Source organism: Echiichthys vipera (assembly GCF_963691815.1).
Source record: "Echiichthys vipera genome assembly, chromosome: 19".
In the NCBI taxonomy this organism is placed as follows: Eukaryota; Metazoa; Chordata; class Actinopteri; order Perciformes; family Trachinidae; genus Echiichthys; species Echiichthys vipera.
The window spans coordinates 8997514-9017536 of NC_139844.1; the positions used below are offsets into that span (position 1 = coordinate 8997514).

Genomic DNA, 20023 nt, shown 5'->3' on the forward strand with positions numbered 1-20023 from the left:
GGTGCTGCAATTGATTATTTTAATTAGAAATGACTTGTCGCTTCTCAATTGGTCGATTAATTGTTTGGTCCATAAAAGCCCAATGTGACAAATCTTCTTCATCTAGTATAACCAATTGTCCAACTGTTAGAGCAAACAAAAACAGAAAGTCATCACAACAGAGAAGTTAGACCAGTACAACTTTAGGCTTTACACTGTGAAATAAAATAATTGTGAAAGTGTTAGATTGTTTGTCTACTTTTACTACTACTGTTGTGTCCTCAGGCAAGAAAAGAAGCACTGGCTTTTTAATTTTAGTCAAATATGGGCGTATAAAAGTACTGTAGCTAGCAATTCAGAATGTTTATAAACAAAAACAGAAGCTTTATAAACTTCTAGAGTGAATCATGATGGATCAAAGCTTTTTAATAAACTCAACTGACAAAATAAGCAAATTAACCCAGAAATGAAAGGGTACTTTAAAGCTGTTTAATGGTTTACGGTTTTAATGTGGTTTTTTATTTACCAACCAAATCCAATATTTCGGTTGCAGCCCTGCTGTCACCTCCCTCTGACCGTGTGAACTGCCAACATGTGGTAAACAAAGGGTTTTCCTCCCAGTCGGGACACAGGCCGTCCCTCCTTGTTTTCCCTCCTTGTGGGCCACAACTTAAGACATTGATCTGCTGCAAAGCACCATGGGATCTGGTAACGAGCGGTGCTGAACACTCACAGTCATTGGTCCCTGATTGCTGTCTGATCCTGTGAGGTCAAAGGGGGGTTACCTCCCATGTGATTGGCCAGCAGGGAGGCGAGCGGACTCTGACTGACAGGTAGGAGAGCATATCAGCTGGCTGAGAGGGCAACGCAAACCAATGGAAGCCCCGGAGGAGAGGGGAATGAGGGGCAAGGCAGGGAGGAGGTGAGCCGGGCCTCAGAGGGGATTAACACGGTCTGACAGGCTGGCTGGGACAAGCGCGCACACACACACACACACAGCTTTTAGGGCGGGCTGCTCTGCTGAGCACACACAATACACTGCTTGTTTTAGAACAAGAGAAAAGAGAGAAAAGATAGATAAGAGAGAGGCCAAATCACAGAGAAGGAATGTGTGTTTGACAGAGGCAGAGGGAGCAAAGAGAGGGTGAGAATATGAACCACAGGTGCTTCCACGGAGAGAGAAACTCCCACTGTGGTCCTAATGCAAATGCCATGACTTTCCACGATTGTTTTTTTTTGTTTTTTTGAGGAGGAAACATCTGGACTCCACCCAAGTCTCACTGAAAGCCGTCTCCTGCAATAAATGTTTGGAAACTTGCTGAAAAAATTACATTTTGTAAAATTCCCCTTCACATTCCCCAGTTTCCACAGAGAGTCGATCCCCTGTTACCCGACCTTCCCTGTCTGGAGCTCCATTTGCATTCCAGGGATTCCAGGAGCAGCAGGATCCCTGAAACGATGACATATTACCCATTTGGATCCTCACACAGTGGCCATGCTGATGTGTTATTCTGGAGTGCTTAGGGAAGCTTCTTTAAAGGAGCGCTTTACATATATTGATCAGAGTTTGGCGGCCAATCTGGGAAAATTAACTGTCTCCAAAAGTAGAGCGGGGTTTCAGCAACATTGACCATGTTTAATTTAAGCATTAAATAACATGTCAATTCAAGTAAGAATTGATTATCTGATACATTTTGCGACCTAAACAGGTGTGTAAATAACGGTAGTAACTGCTATGACTTCTCATTGGAAATTCTGCACAATATTTTATAAGACTAAAGTTTCTTGAAGCCATAAACTCAGATAAATTCACAGGTTTTTCAAGAGTCTATACATTTGTGTTTTGGATATACTCCAGTTGCTGTTTTGCATTTGCTTCCAACTAAATCTTATGTTGTTGTTTTCTCTGATCTCTGTGTCTGAATGCAAAGCAACTGAGCAAAAGGAAGCTAATGTTGGGGCTTGATGGCACATGCTGAAAAATGAAAACTACCTGTAATTAGTTGTATACTTGCCTGCTACAGTTTATGATCTAGAACAGACCTCCTCACATTATGCCTGGAAGTAAAAGCAAACAATATTTTCACCTTGTTTTATGAATTGTATAAAATACATTGTTTCAACGAAGTTCACAGCGTTAGGGGGTGGGGGTGTGTGGGGCAATGACAAAAGAAATTAAAGGAATCATGGAATCATATTTTCATGCATTTCCAACGCACTGTAGCGGATTGCCTGAATGTTCTTTTTCTAGCGTGCCAGTCGGTGTTTAATCAGACAATTTAATGGTTAGGTTCATATTGAAAGGTCAATCCCCACATGGATAAATTACGTGTAAAAAGGCGTTAAAATCACCAGAAAGAAGGATCGCAATTAAAGAAGCAATTATCAAAACCACAATGCAAAGTCAGTTTAAATCAGTGTATTGCACTATGAGCTACACGCGGCATCAGAAAATGTCTTTTAAATAATTATCCAAAAGGTTCAAATAATGTTCCCCAACAGAAACAGTCCAAAGATAAATAAAAAATAATTTTATGGTTTCAAGCACAACAAAATAAAGAAAGGATTTCAGTTTGTTTAATTCTGTTTTAGTTGTTTTTTGTAGGAGTGAATCATCTCCTTAAACTAAATAATAATGGATCTCTGATAAGTTTCAGTTTCGTTTTCCCCCGCGTTAGGAGTGGAGCCTCTTCCCAAACAATCTAACAAACGATCTTTGAACAAGTGAATCTCCAACGCTGTCGAGTTTTCTGAGAACTGTAAACACGCAACCATGTAGAGACAGTATGTACATGCCTTTGTACAAATAAGAGCAATAACAGAAGGCTGTTTAGTTTGTTTACTCAGAGGACAAGGTAAAGAGCTGTTCTATAGGAAAGGGATCCTTAAATGACTTCTGTTGGGATCTGACTGTCATAAAGTGTGGTCTATACCTACTCTGTAAAGTGTCCTGAGATAAGTTTTGTTATGATTTGGCACTATAAATAAAATAAAATTGAGTTGAATTGAATTGATAACTTACATATTTATACACGTTGCATACAGTATACAGTGTGCTCATTATTGCACTTAGTCATCACATTAAATTAGATGTTGCGCGTAGATTGTGTATAAAAACCCAAAATGATGTCGTAAATTGCATATTACCTACATTTCAAGCAATTTATTTCCCTATGTAAAAACATATAACAGAGCGCTTAGGCCAAAGAACCATTCTGAACAGATTTGAATCAGTTTGAGTCAGTTCTATTTTGCCAACTTGTGCCAAATACAATGGACATTTAACAAACAGCTCCTTAATCTACCCGTTACCTCTACTGTCTGCGGTGAGGCTAGACTCCTCGCCATTTCCCTCAGCATACTACCTGGTTTCTATTTAATTCCTGACGCGTGCGTTTAAAGTGTCATGATAGACGGATCGTGACGTTGGTATAATTATTTATTTATTTACCTTCTAAACAAGACCTCCTCATGGCACTACAAAACCTAAATACTGTAAATGTGTTCTTGAAGCTAAACTGGTCAGAAAGAGGCTTGGAGGAAAGGATTCTCACTGCAGGTTTGGGCAGAATGGCGGCCTCTGTAAATTTTACAGCTTGTTCCACACGTTCTGTGAATAAGTGACGACAGACATGGGCGATAGTCATGACACCCGCGTGCTGTTAGGACACGATGTAACTCCTCCATTCTATTTACATTTTCAGCCATCACTTCCTGCTACTCTCTGAATCAAAAATGATGGGGCATGAGAAATCCTCGTCACTGCCTGTAGTTCACTATGATTGGTTGATCGGCGTGTCTTTAGGGCGTTTCATGAGGCGGTCTAGCCAATAGTGGAAGTTGGCTGAAAGAAAAAAAACCTGATGCGTCTGTGCAGAGCATAGAACAACAGTGGATAGAATGTGTCCTATAGACGATACTGCGATTTCTCTGCTTTGGCAGATCATCAACGCGTTCTGATCCTTCACGATCTAATATTGTCAGATTGCGCACCCATACTACAGATTCTATATTGCTATGCAGAATCTGCTCATAGAGATTATGAGTTTATTAACAGACGTTATTCCACATATTTCCAGTCTCCTTGATTTGACTACATTACATTTTTCATTAACAAGTCTTGAAACCATTTCATCCGTAACCCACACACAGCCTAAATCCCTCTACAGGAGGCTGAAGTGGACTTCCTAACATGCTGAAAATAAACAGTGTGGTGATAAATATCCTGGATGCCCGGTGTGACCCCATCCTTCTTTTTAACAGTTAGCAGCCAATCGACCGAGGCCAGCTGCATTAATAACAGCTAGTGCGGTGAGCGATGTGGCTGCTGCTGGACAAAGATTTGGATACTGAACTGGAGAATTCACATGAGCAGCAGAAATAATCAAGTGGATTATGATTTCTAAAAATGTGAATCTATTAATTACAAACAGCAACGCAACACTGGAGGATAAAGTGGACCACAGTACTAGTCAAGAATGAGATGACATTTGAAACAATAATTCAATCAATAATTTGAAATGACTCAGCAGTGGTTGGCTGATGGAAATGAGCCGCAAGGTTACTCATCCAATCATTTCAAGCCACCTACCTGTGTGTGAAATTAAGTGTGTACTCATACACGTATGTGTGTGTGTGTTAGAGACCAGCCATAACTCTGCTGGACAGGCTATAAAGACTTATGGCCGTGATCGTTTGCCCTGCTTCCTAATGAACTGCTGTGGAGCAATTACTTTCACACATGCACAACACGTACCTTTTGGCTGTGAAAAATGTAACATGCAACACATTTAAAGTTGCAACTGGTTGGGCTGATAGGCAGACACTTGTAGACATGGGACTATCAGACACATGAGGAGCTCTAATTATCTCAAGCAAACGAATACGAGTGTTGGAAGGCCAGAGCTTCAGCCATGATACTAAAGCTGCATAATGCAAAAAAGAGTCAGCGTATCGGGGTGTCTACAAGGTCAAAGTGTGAATACATCAAAAACTAAACAAGATTAACCACTTAAGTTAACAAAATAAACATCTGTCCTCTCCTGAAGAAAAGCACTTTCCACACAAGAGTTAAGAACAATAGATAAAACTGGAAAAAGGTCAAATCACTGCTAGTGATATGAGCTCAACACCTGCCACTGTGTGTGTTTGCATTTATCCAGAGAGCTGATAGGGCTCCAAGCTTTCCATTATCTACTCCACCTTAAAACATTTTCACAGTTATTTGTGCACCTTTCATACATTTATCAGTCCAGAGATTCTGTTCTTGGTTGTCTGCCTGTGAATAAACGTTACCAGAAAACCAGGAAAAATGTAAAAGAAAATTATGTTTGTAGGCAAATAAAGCCACAAATGATTTAAGATGTGTTTTAGCAAGATGTTGTAAAGGTTTAAAGGCATCAGTGTCTCCAAGATGCATAGTACATAGTCTTTACTCCTCCCAAGTGGAACTATGTCAGCAGAAAGTCACCCATGTGTTGATACTAGTTTATGACTGGCTGTTAGCTTAGTTGTGAATCTAGTGAAACTGTTATTAATGTAACCATCTAAAGAGAAGATGTTAATTCCTATGAAAGCTGCTCAGTGTCACATTGAGTCAAAAAAGTTCAACTTCCACGTCTAAAAAGATCCGGATGATCAGCCGTTCCTAACTGGGAGCACTAGAGACTTTAGCGCTGCGGCTGACTTGAATGGGTATTAAACAATTTAACTGCCCTGTTCTTCTAGATTTTCAAAATGTTATTGGACCAAATGGATCGAAATTCTGATAGTGAAATGAGTCATTTTATAAAGGGGGCCCAAAGGCATTACATGAAAGATGTTTTAATTCAATTGTTTGTCCACAGTCAAATTAGCTTCAAAGTCCACTAAGTATACATTAAAGCGTCTTAAAATCATATGTATGTAATTTGATCTGGATACAAGACAATAGAAATGACAACTGTAAATGGGGATCCTCTATGACCACATCTAAGAACTGCAACACATTTGTCACACGCCTGTCCACAACAGAATATGTGTGCGTCTGTGTGAGAGCGAGAGCGAGAGCGAGAGAGGGGCCTCTTATGGTGAGCTCCTGTAGTCGGTACTCATCACAGCCACAGCGTTGTCATGGTGACGCAGCCAGCTAGCTGCCACATGACATGCTGAGAGAGAGAGGCAGAGAGAGAGAGGGAGAGAGGGCATGGCCGATGAGCACACAGGGGGACAATGCAAACGGTGATAAATGCACAGAACGCTCAGCCACTGTGTGTGTGACCTCATGGTATTGTAGTTGTGGCTGATGCCAGCAATTCTGTTAACCAGGCCTCCACGGAGATGCTGCCAAACACGCCGCTACTATCACCAGCTGCTGCTGAAAACAGGTACACAGCAGGCCTACACTGACCTTTCAGTCAAAGTCACACACCAGGCCAGTCAACAGTGTTTTCCCCTCAGCACTGACAGTCTTATTTCTTAGCTGTACACGCTTTCTTTTCATTGGTCCAGTGCCACTTCACAAAAGAGCAGAATTCCCAGGGAAGAACAGAGCGCAATTCCCCTAATCTGCACATCATAAGGTCAATTACAGCAACTGGACAGCATAGTAGCAAAAAGTGAAATATGGAAATATGACAGTGGAGCACAAAACAAACAAGCTGAAAGAAAATTCCTAAATTGACAACAAAATATGGTGTTCTGTACTGCTGCAGATGAGGACATGATGGTTTAAAAACAATAGAAGTTGTTACCAGCTTGCAGATGCATTGTGAACGCCTTTTTCTGTAGCATTGCTGTTTATAGTAAAGGCTGTTTCAATGTGTGTGAATGCCATTGCACCCCAAGTGTGGACATGTGGACTATGGAACATTCGTAGCATGTTGAGTATGAGGGAGTCCCCACAAAGAGGAGCCTACAGGCTTGCATCAGCCTCACCTCTACAGACAGGCGTGTAAGAGAAAGCAATATGATGACATACTGTAAATTAGAGCTGAAACAAGTAATTATTTAACTGATTAGTTTACAGACAAATTTGATTTAAAGGATTAGATTTGGATGGATTTACTTGTAAATAAACCGAATATCTACAGAACAAGACATTCAAAGACGTCATCTTGAGCTCAAGGTAATGGTGATGCCATTCTTAACCATTTTATGATGTATGTAATAGACCAAAGTATTCAGTTAGTAGCGGTCTTTATATAAATGTGTCTGCAGTCAAAGATTTCCCTATACTGTTTCTGCTGAGGAATCTATCCCCTTGCACTTGTGGGATATGTTGCAAATGAATGCACAGTTTTGCTTTGGATCAATATTAGTTTTTTTCCTACTTTTGCAACAATTTGATGGTGTACCTCGATTTGTCAGGTATTTCATTTTCTGCTTTAGACAAAAACTGACATTGCCAGCTGGTTATTTTATTCAAATAGATTACCTCAATAGATTTACCTATATAATGATATTAATAATTCTCAATATGAATTCAATATGGTGGAACAAGATTTTATCCTTATCCAAATAACTATGATTTGGTGCCACCACTTCCATAAGGCAGGCAAGTGACAAAAAGCACATATGTGTTTATACTTTAAAAAACTTAAAATCAATCAATGCAACCATGATATTAATTATCCAAAAGCTGAACACAAATCAGGCACCTGGGAAGAGTCTTCCCCAAGGAGACAATACATTATAATTTAATTTAATTTAGCTGCTAGGACATACTCACAAAGATCAAAGATGATAATCTATTAATGTCAATAACCAAAAAATGTCATAAATATCTAGATACATTACAAGGGGTTGCGGTCTTGATATATTAACAATAACATCTGTGCCACAGGTGAAAAGTACTCTGTAATCTGGAAATAGCTGGCAAAATAAAAGCAAATCTGATCACGAATCACTCTGAAAACAACCCAGTCATTCTACCCAAACCACAGGAAACCCTCTATCTCCACACAACACACACTTCCTCTCGGCTTCCTGCATCCTGTGCGACAGGGGAAACGGAGGGTGTGGCCCGTTGATGTCACGGTGAGTCTGCTTACACGCTGCATTCACATCCCAAAGGAAAGAAAGTGGACACAAGCTTCCTGCTCGTAAAATACCTTTCACCTCAAATTCAGCCAGTCAGGATTATCAGAAAACTGTTCACCTATGTTTTTTATTTTGTGTCAAAGGTAACAGCCGTGTCTTTGGTCTGTGGTTCTGCAAATCACCATCAACAACTTAAGTGCAACTTCTAGCAAGACGTTTTCATATATGAACCTCAGACAATGTCATGAGAATCAGGTCCAGACATAGCCTGGAGTTTCCTTTTCAGACATGCAGCACATTCTGCGTGACAAATGCCTTCTCACTTATACTCCTTATGGTTTAGGCGAGGGGTGGCGCCTGTGTAGAGCATGCAGGACACGACGCAGATTACACCACAGTGACTGAGTTGGTTCATGATTTAGTCATAAACAACTGAGTCACGTGCTGTACCTTGAATTTGTCTGACAGAAGTGCCCGAATCTCATCGTCTCTCTGCCATCTTTGTGTAAATCACCCTTACTTCTTCGCCATCTGAGGTGTTTTCTCTCTGGTTAGATGATAGAAACGTCATCAAAACACCAACTCGCCGTGAATACGCAAATCAATGAGCGGGGCTATTCACACATGAGCTTGATCAGGGATTAAGCGGTCTTTGTGCGAGATAGCTGGGAGGATAAAATCTGTTTCATGCCCGTACCTACAGATTCAGACATTTGCATTATAGCATAGAGCCTGTCTGGTCAAGTCGAGATATTTTCAGGTTTGCAGTGGGGATATTAGTACTGTATGAAGACAAATAATTGCCTTCATTGCCCGCTGCTATCCTACTGCTACTACTATCCTTTTTCGGTTCAGTTGCAAAATAAATTAAAAAAACTACAATCTTTAATCGAAGCCTTTCCAGTACATGAATAGTCCATTAAACGCTTCTGCAATATGAAAAATCCCTCCACGCCTATTCAGCCTGTTGTGTGGCACAGTCATGTGCACAAAGGTTACATGAGCCGTCACTCTTACGTGACTCGTGTAATTGTGTCACACCATGTAGTTACAAGTAAAGCTGGCTTTCACTGTTATTGCTGTGTCATCTGCAGGTTTCTGGGTGACAAATTCAAGACATTTGAAGACTATGTTAGGGCTACTAGCTTTTACGATTCAACAAGCAGCAAAAATGTAACAAGGACAGAGAAAGCAGCATGTGTCTGTCTATGAAAAGTTGTGAATCTATAAATCACCAACAAAAGGTGATGTAAAATGTATCATGATGTTTCACATTTAACTACAAGAGGTTTGGGTCTGTTCTTGTGAGCTTACTTGATTAAAAGAAAGTATCTCTGTTTGTCTGTCGCTAACTGGAATTAGATCCGTTTAACAGAACATAATATTTGCTTTAATTTCCAGCTCTGCTACAACTTAAAAGCTCTATAAAGTCTATTTAAGGCATGTATTCTTTTCTTAAACTTAGATCTGATACTTTTCCTTTGTCTTATTAAACTCATCCAGACACCACACTATGGGATCATCTACGTCTGTAATCTACAGTAAGCAAAGTTAAATGTGTTATACATTTAACAGAAATGGAGTGGAGTCGTATTGAAGAAGGCCTTGTTTACAGGCAAGATCAAACGAGGACTAGACGGACCAAAAAGCTGCTGTTCCCGTTTTAAACCATAAACCTCCCTTGTGAAAAAAAAAAGTGAAAAAAAGTCCTTAGGTCAGCACTCAGGACTAGTGCAGGAGCTCTAAAACTGTCTTACCTGCATCACACAAATAAAAGGTACAGTTCAACAGATATGACTATTCCCTAAACTCAAACCATTTTCTGATGAAGAGATACAGATATGTTAACATAATTCAGCACTTGACTGAGGAAAATCACAAGTATGTGCAGGAAGTTCCCTGATCATTTAACTACAACTGCAAGCCAAGAAAAATGTCAACATATATGCTTCAGACCTGCCTGATTAACAATGTTACATGTAATTACCGGCTTAACCAGTACTACCTGCTAATTACAACCCGGTGTCAGGCACTTCCTTGGGCCCAGTTTTATCACAGTGCTCAGTGAGTCAACACTGAAAGTACTTTTGTACTGAAATGAATCATCTACTCTCTATCTTTTATCTTGCACTGTATACATGGTCTGCTTTTCCTGATCAATGTGCCAGTATGTGCTGTTAATGTTTTAGATATGTTCCCCCAACACTTTTGTTTACGGCTTGTTTAGGGCTCAGCTGCCAGTGTACCGGAGCTTTTAAATTGGAACTAACAAGCTCACATGTAGAAGCTGGGTGTCTAGAACTAGCTCTAAATTTATAAGTTATGTTTAGGACATTCTTGACTACATTTTTTTCCTTATGCAAAAGCTTTCCAAGCACACGAAGCTGCTGGATATCAGTTGTCAACTCTCAAACTCTTGTAGATGTGAAACCTTGTGTTTTGGAGAGGATTCTAGCAGATGCTGCAGACTGTACTCATAATCCTAAAAATAAAAACAGTGCTTCCCTTCTAACAGGACTAGGAGGCATACAGCAGTTATTCGGTGCCACCACATTGTGTATGGCAACGGTCTAAACTGGATGAAGGACTTAAACTGTGTTCACAAGGACAACTAATAACTAATTTATCCTGAACATAGTCCATCCCCACTACGCAACTAAAACCTATAGGGATTATAAATCATCAAATTTATTGTCTTTACACCTTCAAATTCACTTTTAACTGCCAGTGTGAACCTAGACAGCCTAAATACAAAAACAAAGTAAACACTCCCATAATCTATTCATCCAACTAAAAAAACTGTTGGTGTGATTGCATCCCAATACATCTTTTCACACCTGGTGTTTATTGAATTCCGCAACAAAAAGTCCCATGTCTCTGCCTAATGGTGAGTCCCCCACGTGACACACAAGTACCTGTTATGTTATAATGACCAACCATGAGTCCCACAGCAGGATTTATTCAGTTTGGGGTTGCAAGATTAAAAAGTTTGAGAACCTTTGCTCCAGACTAATCAGCCACCCATGGCTAATCTAATCACACGAATGATCTCACCGCTCTCCTGGGGCAGTTGGGTTTGAAATAAAAATTAAAACATATATGTGTGCGTGTGTGTGGTGAATCTTTAGTGTCAATCACAGATCCTCCTGTGAAATATTATTACAGTATATTTCATGCACAGCGACGATCGGGAGGAGCAGTCTAGACAGCGTGAAGGACACTTGTGCAGCTCTCGGGGGCTCGACCAGCTGACATATGGGTAGGGTGTGGCGTGGCAAAGGAAGGTCATGCATCTGCTTGCATTTAATCATGTTGCTACTGGACTCAACTCTGAGCTGTCTTCGGCAATGCTCCGTTTACAGTGTAGAGAATTAGAGCCTAAAGAGAACTTCTGGACTGCGTTAATCATTCCTCACAGAATGAAGGGCTTGAGTGTGTGCGGTACACAGCCCTGTGCAACGGCTGGCCAGCTTCAATCCTGATAAATTAATCGGCTCAAGAAAGAGGAGAGGGGGACCCTGTGGCCCCCCTGCACCCTTCTCCAAGGAGAGGTGGGGGGTGGGCTGCCCGCCTAAAAAAAAAAAAAAAGCACTGCAGCTGACGCAATCACAGTCAGCTATAAATTAAAACTACTTAGCCATGAGAAGCAGTTGAAGGATAGATGGTTATTGACTAACTCCTTTAACAAGAAACATCACCGAGCCCTTTGCTCTTCTCTGGTTGGTAGCAATAGCTGAAGCCTGCAGGGAGGAGTTTCTTATCCTGTCATGTTTGAGTAAACAACCTCAACCTTTAATTACAGCACTGCTCCTCAAGATGTTGCATATTACTGCTGGTCAAACAAACTCGCATTAAGCCAGTTAATGTAAAGGACAATGCAGGGCGACGTGACATGTGTGTCTGTGTGTTGCACTGGCAGGGGAGATTGTGTTATGGTTTGCAGGAAGCATACGTGCTTTGAGTACCTGGTGTAACGTGAAGCATTCACGCCCAGCTTGTTGCTAATACTTTAAGCTTTTATCTATTTGCCCTGCGTATCAAACAACCTCACCGTGTTGGGTTTGTCAGCCATTGCAGGCACTGCTGTAAGCCCGCTGCACAACCATGAATACACACAGCTAACAATGCCATAGCTGGGTGTATTGTGACTGTGGCTTCTCGTTTAAACAGCAATTATTATGTAAAATAAAATAACACTAATAAGGCTCGCCTTGTATGTTTCTTTAATTTAACACAATGGCAGGGTTCATGTTTGCTCTACAGGTAATGTGGTTGCTAACTAGCTAGCTAGCCCCCGATACGTGCCGTTCCCTCTTGTATTGGAGAGAACAGACCAAACTCCATTCAAAAATCTGGTCATTTCTGTGTTGCCTCTCTTATCGCACACGTACACAAAACCCAAGAACACACCTGAAGATATCCAATAAACCATGTGGTATCCACGACAAATTCGGCATATTGATTATGAAGAAACTGCTTCTGTAAACTGTCAATTTTGATTATTCCTACTAACGTTAGCTAACGTTACAAATACACAGTTGTGGGCGGTAGCTACTTAGTGTGAAACGTTTCAAAAATAAGGGATTTTACCTAAACATGCAAATCTGTAGACGAATGTTTAATTTGCTTGAATATTGCTTTAATGTGTAAGGTCTCGAGTTGTATATTGTGTGTTTATATGTGGGACACAATCACGGTATTTTCAATATCAATGAGTTTGGCACTCATTTTCCCGGCACGTACTAACCTGACGTTCGTTGAAATGTTATTAAAATAAGGGATTTAACCTTTTAAACACATGATCCCAATCTGAAGACGAATATTTCATTTGCCAATTTAGTAACAATGAAAGCTTAAATGTAAATGTTGTATAATGTGTATATATATATATATATGACATGCTAAATCCCTAGATTTTTCAATGGAGTTTGGTACGCATTCTCTCCAAGCACGTACTAGCTAACATTTTGTAAAATATTACTAAAAAAGATGGGATTTAACCTAAACAAAATGGCGCCGATCTGTAGACAACTATTTCATTTGCTCAAATATAAATTTGCTGTCAAAATGTCATGTTGTTTAATGTTTGTATATATGAACACACACTAAAATCGCCAGATTTGTCAACGGAGACTGGCACGCATTCTCTCCAGACACGTACGGGGGACTTCAACGCCGAGTCAACCACGCTGCCCACAACTGCTTGTCTTTCAACATTTCCAAGCCCAAGTGTCAGCCAGTGTGGTGGCTTTACGGTCTCCCATTCAACCCAGGAGAGAGAGGGGCCTGCGGGTCCGCGGCCTCCCCTGCTACCTTCGCCCGGTGGTCTCCTACCTCTGTGGGCCGGCTGATCTCGAACAGGTCGAGCCGGTTTGCGTTCCAGTGGTTGATGATGTCGGCCAGTTTCCTCCTCTCCTCCTCCCTGCTGCCCGACATGGTGGACTTTCTGGACCCGCTCCTTCCGTCTGAACTGTTGGATAGAACTTCCCCGTATAGTCCACAGGAGGAGAACCCGAAAGGCTCAGGTCTGCACGGTTTTATCGCCGGTACTTTTTGAGTGGTCCGTCTCTCTTCTGCTCCACCGACCGACCGACCTGCTGTCTGATCTGTTTCTGCTCTGCGCGTTCCCGGTGCGCCCCTGCGCGCTCCCGACACACTCGGGTTGCGTGTCCGTGCACGCGCAAATCTGTTAACTGTTTGAGTCCCAATAAAATGTGATTCATGACGCTGCTTTCCTGAACGCACTCTGGTATATGGGGTTAATAATAAGTACTTAGTGTAGTAAGCAGGATTACGTCAGTTTGTGTTAATTAAAGCCCCCCATTTTAAGCTTCTAACCGATTCATTTTACTGATTTAACCAGATTAATGTTCAATAAAACAATTGAATTCTATGAAAATTCTTAGAGAGATCCTACAGTCTTTTTGTTTATTAATTTGTTTCACTATTTGTTTGTACAATAAAAATACAATTATTATGAAAATATATGTTGTGCACATAATAAAACACACTTTAACATTTACTCAGATACATTTAAAATAAAATAACAATAACAAAAGAAAGAAAACAGAAAAAACAAATACAAAGACAAAACACTTATTTCCCATTCCAGTTGTCCATTAATAAACACTGTAATTGTAGCAATTGCAATAATAATAATACTAATAATAATAATAGAAGATTATTTTGTATTTTGTTTTACATTTTATTGACAAACAGAGCCTACATATAGCACACTTGTCCAAGTATTCAAAAAAAACTATTTACAATTTATTCTAATTTTTCAGTTGATTTTTATAGCTTCATATTAAAAGTGCCACATGGAGAAGAGTTATACATTTCATGGTGATTATCAGAGAAGTAATATATTCTTTTAATAATTTGCCTGTTCATATGATCAAATGGAATCATGGCACTGAGATCATTTTGCTGCATAAACATACATTTTAAAAGCTCTTTACAATGTTTTGTTTAACAATTTTCACACATAAAGTGGGAAAGGAGCATTCTTCGTGTTTTATGTCTGACAGTGACTTCATTCCTATCCAGCACGTGCTGAATGCCACATAGCAGTGTCACACACACACACACACACACACACACACACACACACACACACACACACACCAACACAAGCACACACACACACAATCCTAAAATGTATTTAATTTGAGAAAAATATGTGTCAATGGAAAAAGAGTGACCTTTTTTCAAACACAAGTCAACTCACATGAAGACATTTCAACAGTCGGTTGAAAAATCAACCATTAAAGTATCACTTTTCATGATAAAAATATTGATTTTATTGTATTTAACTTCTTGAACATATGTAAAATGTAATGTTCTCACCTAAGTGGCAGAATTGTTCTTGTTTCAAGTAAGATAAGGCCAAATCTGAAACAAAATTACAGTCATGACGTTTTAAGGGCTGCATATTTTTCCTAAACTCAGTACAAACACACAGAAACACACACTTCCTATCTAAATGTATGGGGTGGATGAGCTATTGTCTAACTGATAACACGCGTCACTGCAGGATTTCTTCCTTCCTGTGGACACACCATAACACAATCAGCAAATGCTGCTTTCCCGTGTGTCTGTGTGTGTGTGTGTGTGTGTGTGTGTGTGTGTGTGTGTGTGTGTGTGTGTGTGTGTGTGTGTGTGTGTGTGTGTGTGTGTGTGTGTGTGTGTGTGTGTGTGTGTAAATGAGTGCTCTATGCAAACACCATCTCTTTATTAACACACAACTGTCAGTGACTCTGAAAGGTCACCAAATATCAGGCAGATACATGTGAAATGTCAGGAATACACTGGTGGTGATGGCATCTACAGAAATAGCTGTGTGATACAGCGGTGTAGTTAGTCATGTTGTGCCTCCCACCTGCTCCCCCAGACGGGGTGAAGAACAGCAGCCCCGGCTTCTTAGAAACACATTAGTCACTGGGACTGAATCTGTGGGTGTTTCTGTGTGTGTGTGTGTGTGTGTGTGTGTGTGTGTGTGTGTGTAGCGGATGAGTGACACGCTGACATCATGTGTGAGTAATAAGGTTTTTATATCAGAGCAGCTGATCTAACAAATAAACTGAAATCAATTCTGATTCACGTTAAAATTCACCTCATATCAGAATTTATTTTCAAATTAAAACCGGAAAATGAAGTTGTTATGTAAGAAGTGGTGTTGGAAATCAACTACATGCATTTACTCGGCATGTTGGGTGAAGATCCCTCAAAAGCAACGGTTTAAATCTGCAGATTCGGTTTCAAAATACAGAAAAAGGAAGAAGAATTCGATGAAATAAACATGGCGAAAACTTCTCTGATACAACTACAAATTATTATTATAGCCTGTCAACTACAGCAGAGTATTAGGGCCACGGTTTGACAAACATATAATCTAAGATTTTGATAATTAAGTCATCACGGATGGATTACTGAATGGGCCTACCCGGCACAGGGGGGCATAAAGTCAGGGGCCCTGACTATAAAAAACACAGTAGATGTAAAATGACCACAGAGAGAAACAAAACAACAAAATAGAAACTTTAACTGCCTAAAAACAGACGCAAAACCACCACAAAAAGATGCAAAATTACGAAATAGAGTTGCAAAACCACCACAAAAAGATGCAAAATGTCTAAAAACAGATGCAAAACCACCACAAAAAGATGCAAAATCCCCACTAAAATGACTATCTTGTATTACCTTTTTATATTTTAAGTTGTCACCTTTCCTTTACATAACTAAAAACATTTACACCATTATTTGGTGCATAAAAATCCACCTGAATACAGGAAAATAAGTCTTTGACGTGTCCCCCTCCAGAGTTAAAAATCTGTGTACTTCCAAGAAAAGATCTGTATCTATATCCAAATAACCGCCAGATCAAAACAGTTACCCTTAAATATGATTTGGTATAGTTATGTAAAAGTATTTCTTTTTTAAATTGTTGTATTTGTACTTTTGTTTTTCTCTTCTGATGAGAATACGTCGAGAGTCGTTACTGAACTTGTTTGACATCAACAGCAGAAGTGAGAAACCACAACAGGAAACCAACTTTACCAGATAACCCTGCCACTTCCTGTAACACACACACACACACACACACACACACACACACACACACACACACACACACACACACACACACACACACACACACACACAGAGGTCAGAGTCAGTCGCTCTGATTGTTGATGAAGAAAAAGCACATGCACCAATATTCCTGCGTATGGATTTAGAGATTTTTATTTGCTGGTCATCACTTTCATGTTGTGATAAACAGCCACTGATATAATCCACTTTCGTCATCTGCTTCTTTGCATTTCACACACTCAAGCGATGAGAATCACATGCTGATTTAATGTCCTCACCTCGCCTGAATACTTATCAAGTATTTTGTCTCCGTCTCTGACTACAACAGCCCTCTCTTATCTATTAGTTTTTTAAATAAATGATGATAACATTTAGGAATGCAATGCAGCTCACTCCTTATCTTACTTACAGTAACTGTTTCTAAAGGCAAAATATTAAGAGCTATCAAGCAAACATTTGATAAAGAAGAAAGAAGCAGTTCAGCACTTAGTCAGTACAATATGTATGAGCCTTTAGTTTAAGCACAAGCAAATCTATGTGGGAACAAAACAATGCGATTTAAAAAGGAGGAAGTCGGCTGGGGAGTGAATTCATCAGAACGAGGAAGCAGCAAAGGTGAGCCAAAAGCAATTTGTAAGGCTGAAAATATGTAGAGGGAAAGGATTTATTTCAAAAGAACTCAATAACCCCAAACTGTAGTGAGGGGAAGACTATATTATCTCACAGGTAGGTTGAGTCTTCGTGAACCTTAAAGCACATTTTATGTTGTCTAACCATGCAGTTTGTTTTTAGCCACACCAGCTTTGTTCCAGACCAAAATAACTCATCAACTTTTGAATGCGTGGTCATTTAATCTTGTGCAAACATTCATGTTCCCCAAAGGATGAATCCAAATTATTTTATTAGTTTCTGGCTTTTCCTGTGGCGCCACCATAACGTTGACGTTTGGGATTTTGAGCCTTGTTATCATTTAAATGGGTGAGTTTTATAAAAATTCGACCCGTACAGTTGACATGCACAGAGAAATTAGCTAAAGAGACCGAACGTGTTTTTTCGTACCAGGCTGTATACATTAGCAGTTTATTTGTGCTGTAAAGTTGAGCGTTTTAACACGTTCTATTGGGATTGACTCAACTATCTGCATTGGCTTCATTTTTCAGCACCAGAGGTTGCTGCTTAGCCAACATAGTAAACATTATACCTGCTTTACATCAGCATTGTCATTGTGAGCATGTAAGCATGCTAATAATAGCATTTTGTTCAAAATACAGCCAGAGAAAAAATCTTTGCTGTAATGATGTCCAACAGAAGACTTGATTGTTTCAGGAGTTGTTCCGTTTGCTTTGAGATAGTAGTCAGTGAGGCTGTTAAGTCTGATGTAACAAAAAAAAAGGATTTGCAGGTCCAAACGCTCCGTCAAAATAAAAAGGACATTAACGGCCGAACCTGGGAACAATTAGGATCCCTTCTGTCTTCAGTGAGACACCTTTTCATCGATAGGAAAGCGGTACAATGACCATTACATTGTTTCTTTTTTACTCAGGTCTCTTCAAACAACGGGGAACATAGCATGAAATACGGGGGATCGGAAGTCGTATTTTGAAAGGGTGTTACGTCACGACTTAATAGATGGATAGGGATGGGAATCGAAGAGACCAAAAGTTCCAATTCAGAGTTGAGAAAGTTGAGGTAACAAATTGGAAACAAAACCACTTATTGTATTTATCAATACCGGCATGTTTTTTTCTGACAGTTTGCAAAACGCTGATGTGAAACTCCTTCAATATGAACGAGTCATGGAGGAGAGGAAGAAACAGTCCCAAGAGTGGCAACGAAAACACACCAAGCAGTGGCGAAGCTGCCGTGCAATGACTATGGAAACCTGCAGTGGCCAAACTCAAAGTTGTGGATAGTTTAACTTGTAGTTGCACCTCGCTGCTGCTTGGTGTGTTTTCAGCGTTTTTTTCTTTGAATAAGAAAACCTAAATGAACAGGAATGCTGTACAAATATCCTCGCATTGCAGCGACGCTGTATTCAGATTCGTAAATAATAGAACAGTTGCGTCGATGCTGAAAATGTGTAGGCGGACTGTTTTCCCCATTACTAGATTTTAATCTGCGTGTCTGCTGCTTCAATCTTTCACGCATTTCTTCAACAAGACTTCCCATTGAAATGTTATTTATGTCAACGAGCCGAGTAGAGTGGGACCCGACCTCTTGACTTTGTATTTCATCATGTGTTCATGAACAAGGAGTGCTGCTGCTCAGTCTCTGACCACTCCCCCGTAATTTATCATCATCTGTGTGTGCTGCTGTGTCGTTTTTAAGGGAGTGAAATTTACTGTTGTCACAGTGGACGGTCCCCTTTTTAATCATCAAATCTATACTCTGCAGTGGAACCACTATTAAAGATACTGTTTGGTCAAGAGAGACAGGTAATAAAAATGGATGGATCAAGGTGGAGAAGTAGCTATAAAAAGCTAAAGATAGGAATCTTAGAGGAGATGAAGGAAGGAATGTGAAGGATGTGTGTGTGTGTGTGTGTGTGTGTGACGTCAGCACCTGCCCTCACCAACTGTTAGATTAGACTCCTAGACTTTATCAGACCTTCCCTTTACGACTCACAAGCCTGAAATAAACTTCATCACACGGATTCTTAAGGGGATGTGAGGATATCTTCAAGCAAGGGAGGTTTAAGTAGCACCGGTGCTCATGAGTATAGACCACGCTTCTTAGAAAGATAAGAAAGGAAAACGTCAAACTTTATCATCCTAAGTACTCAGACAGTTACTGAAGATATAGAGAATAAAGGGATAGTTTGGATCTTTTAAAGTTTACAGGAGATGGCGGTCGGCACACCCCCAGTTTGGAGACGGGGGCAGCTGCTAAACGTATTTAAGCCACCTAAAAAAAATCAATCAGTTTAAGTGTACGCTATATTTAGAATATTTTCACAGCTTTAGCTTTCTGTCAGACAGCCCTGTTTGAGTTTACACGGGGGGAACGGAGCTCTATCTATGCTCTCTTTAAAGCCACCAGACTCCATTGACAAACACAGGACTTTTACCTTGCAGAACATGGCAGTTTAAGATATTTTCTTTTTTTTAGATGGCTTAAATACATTTAGCTGCTGCCCCCATCCACAGCAGGACATTAGCTTCTGCACCTGCTTCTCCAAACTGCTGACTGACATCTACTGTTGGTAACACACTGGCTATGGTTAACTTTCTCACACAACACCACTTCAAAAAAAATCCAAATTATCCCTTTAAGATAGTTACACAATAAGTTGCAATGTTCCTGTTCAATATGTACCATAAAACCATATTTCCGCATTGTACAGTATTTTATTGTATGTTTAATATAATGCAAGATGCTCAGGGCTGGAGAAGGTAAAAGATAAAATATTAGCATGACAGTATGTATATAAGTT

General features: G+C 40.0%; 1 protein-coding gene across 6 annotated transcripts in view; it reads right to left on the reverse strand.

Moving 5' to 3' along the window:
• The window catches only part of afdna (afadin, adherens junction formation factor a), a 105985-nt gene extending 92391 nt beyond the window's left edge, over positions 1-13594 (reverse strand). For all 6 annotated transcript variants that reach the window (XM_083934171.1, XM_083934170.1, XM_083934172.1 and 3 more), the window contains exon 1: positions 13333-13594. In XM_083934171.1, coding sequence (XP_083790297.1) covers positions 13333-13434 — 102 coding nt within the window. In that variant the 5' untranslated portion in view covers positions 13435-13594. The remainder of the gene's footprint in view (positions 1-13332) is intronic.
• Between the last annotated feature and the right edge of the window lie 6429 nt (positions 13595-20023).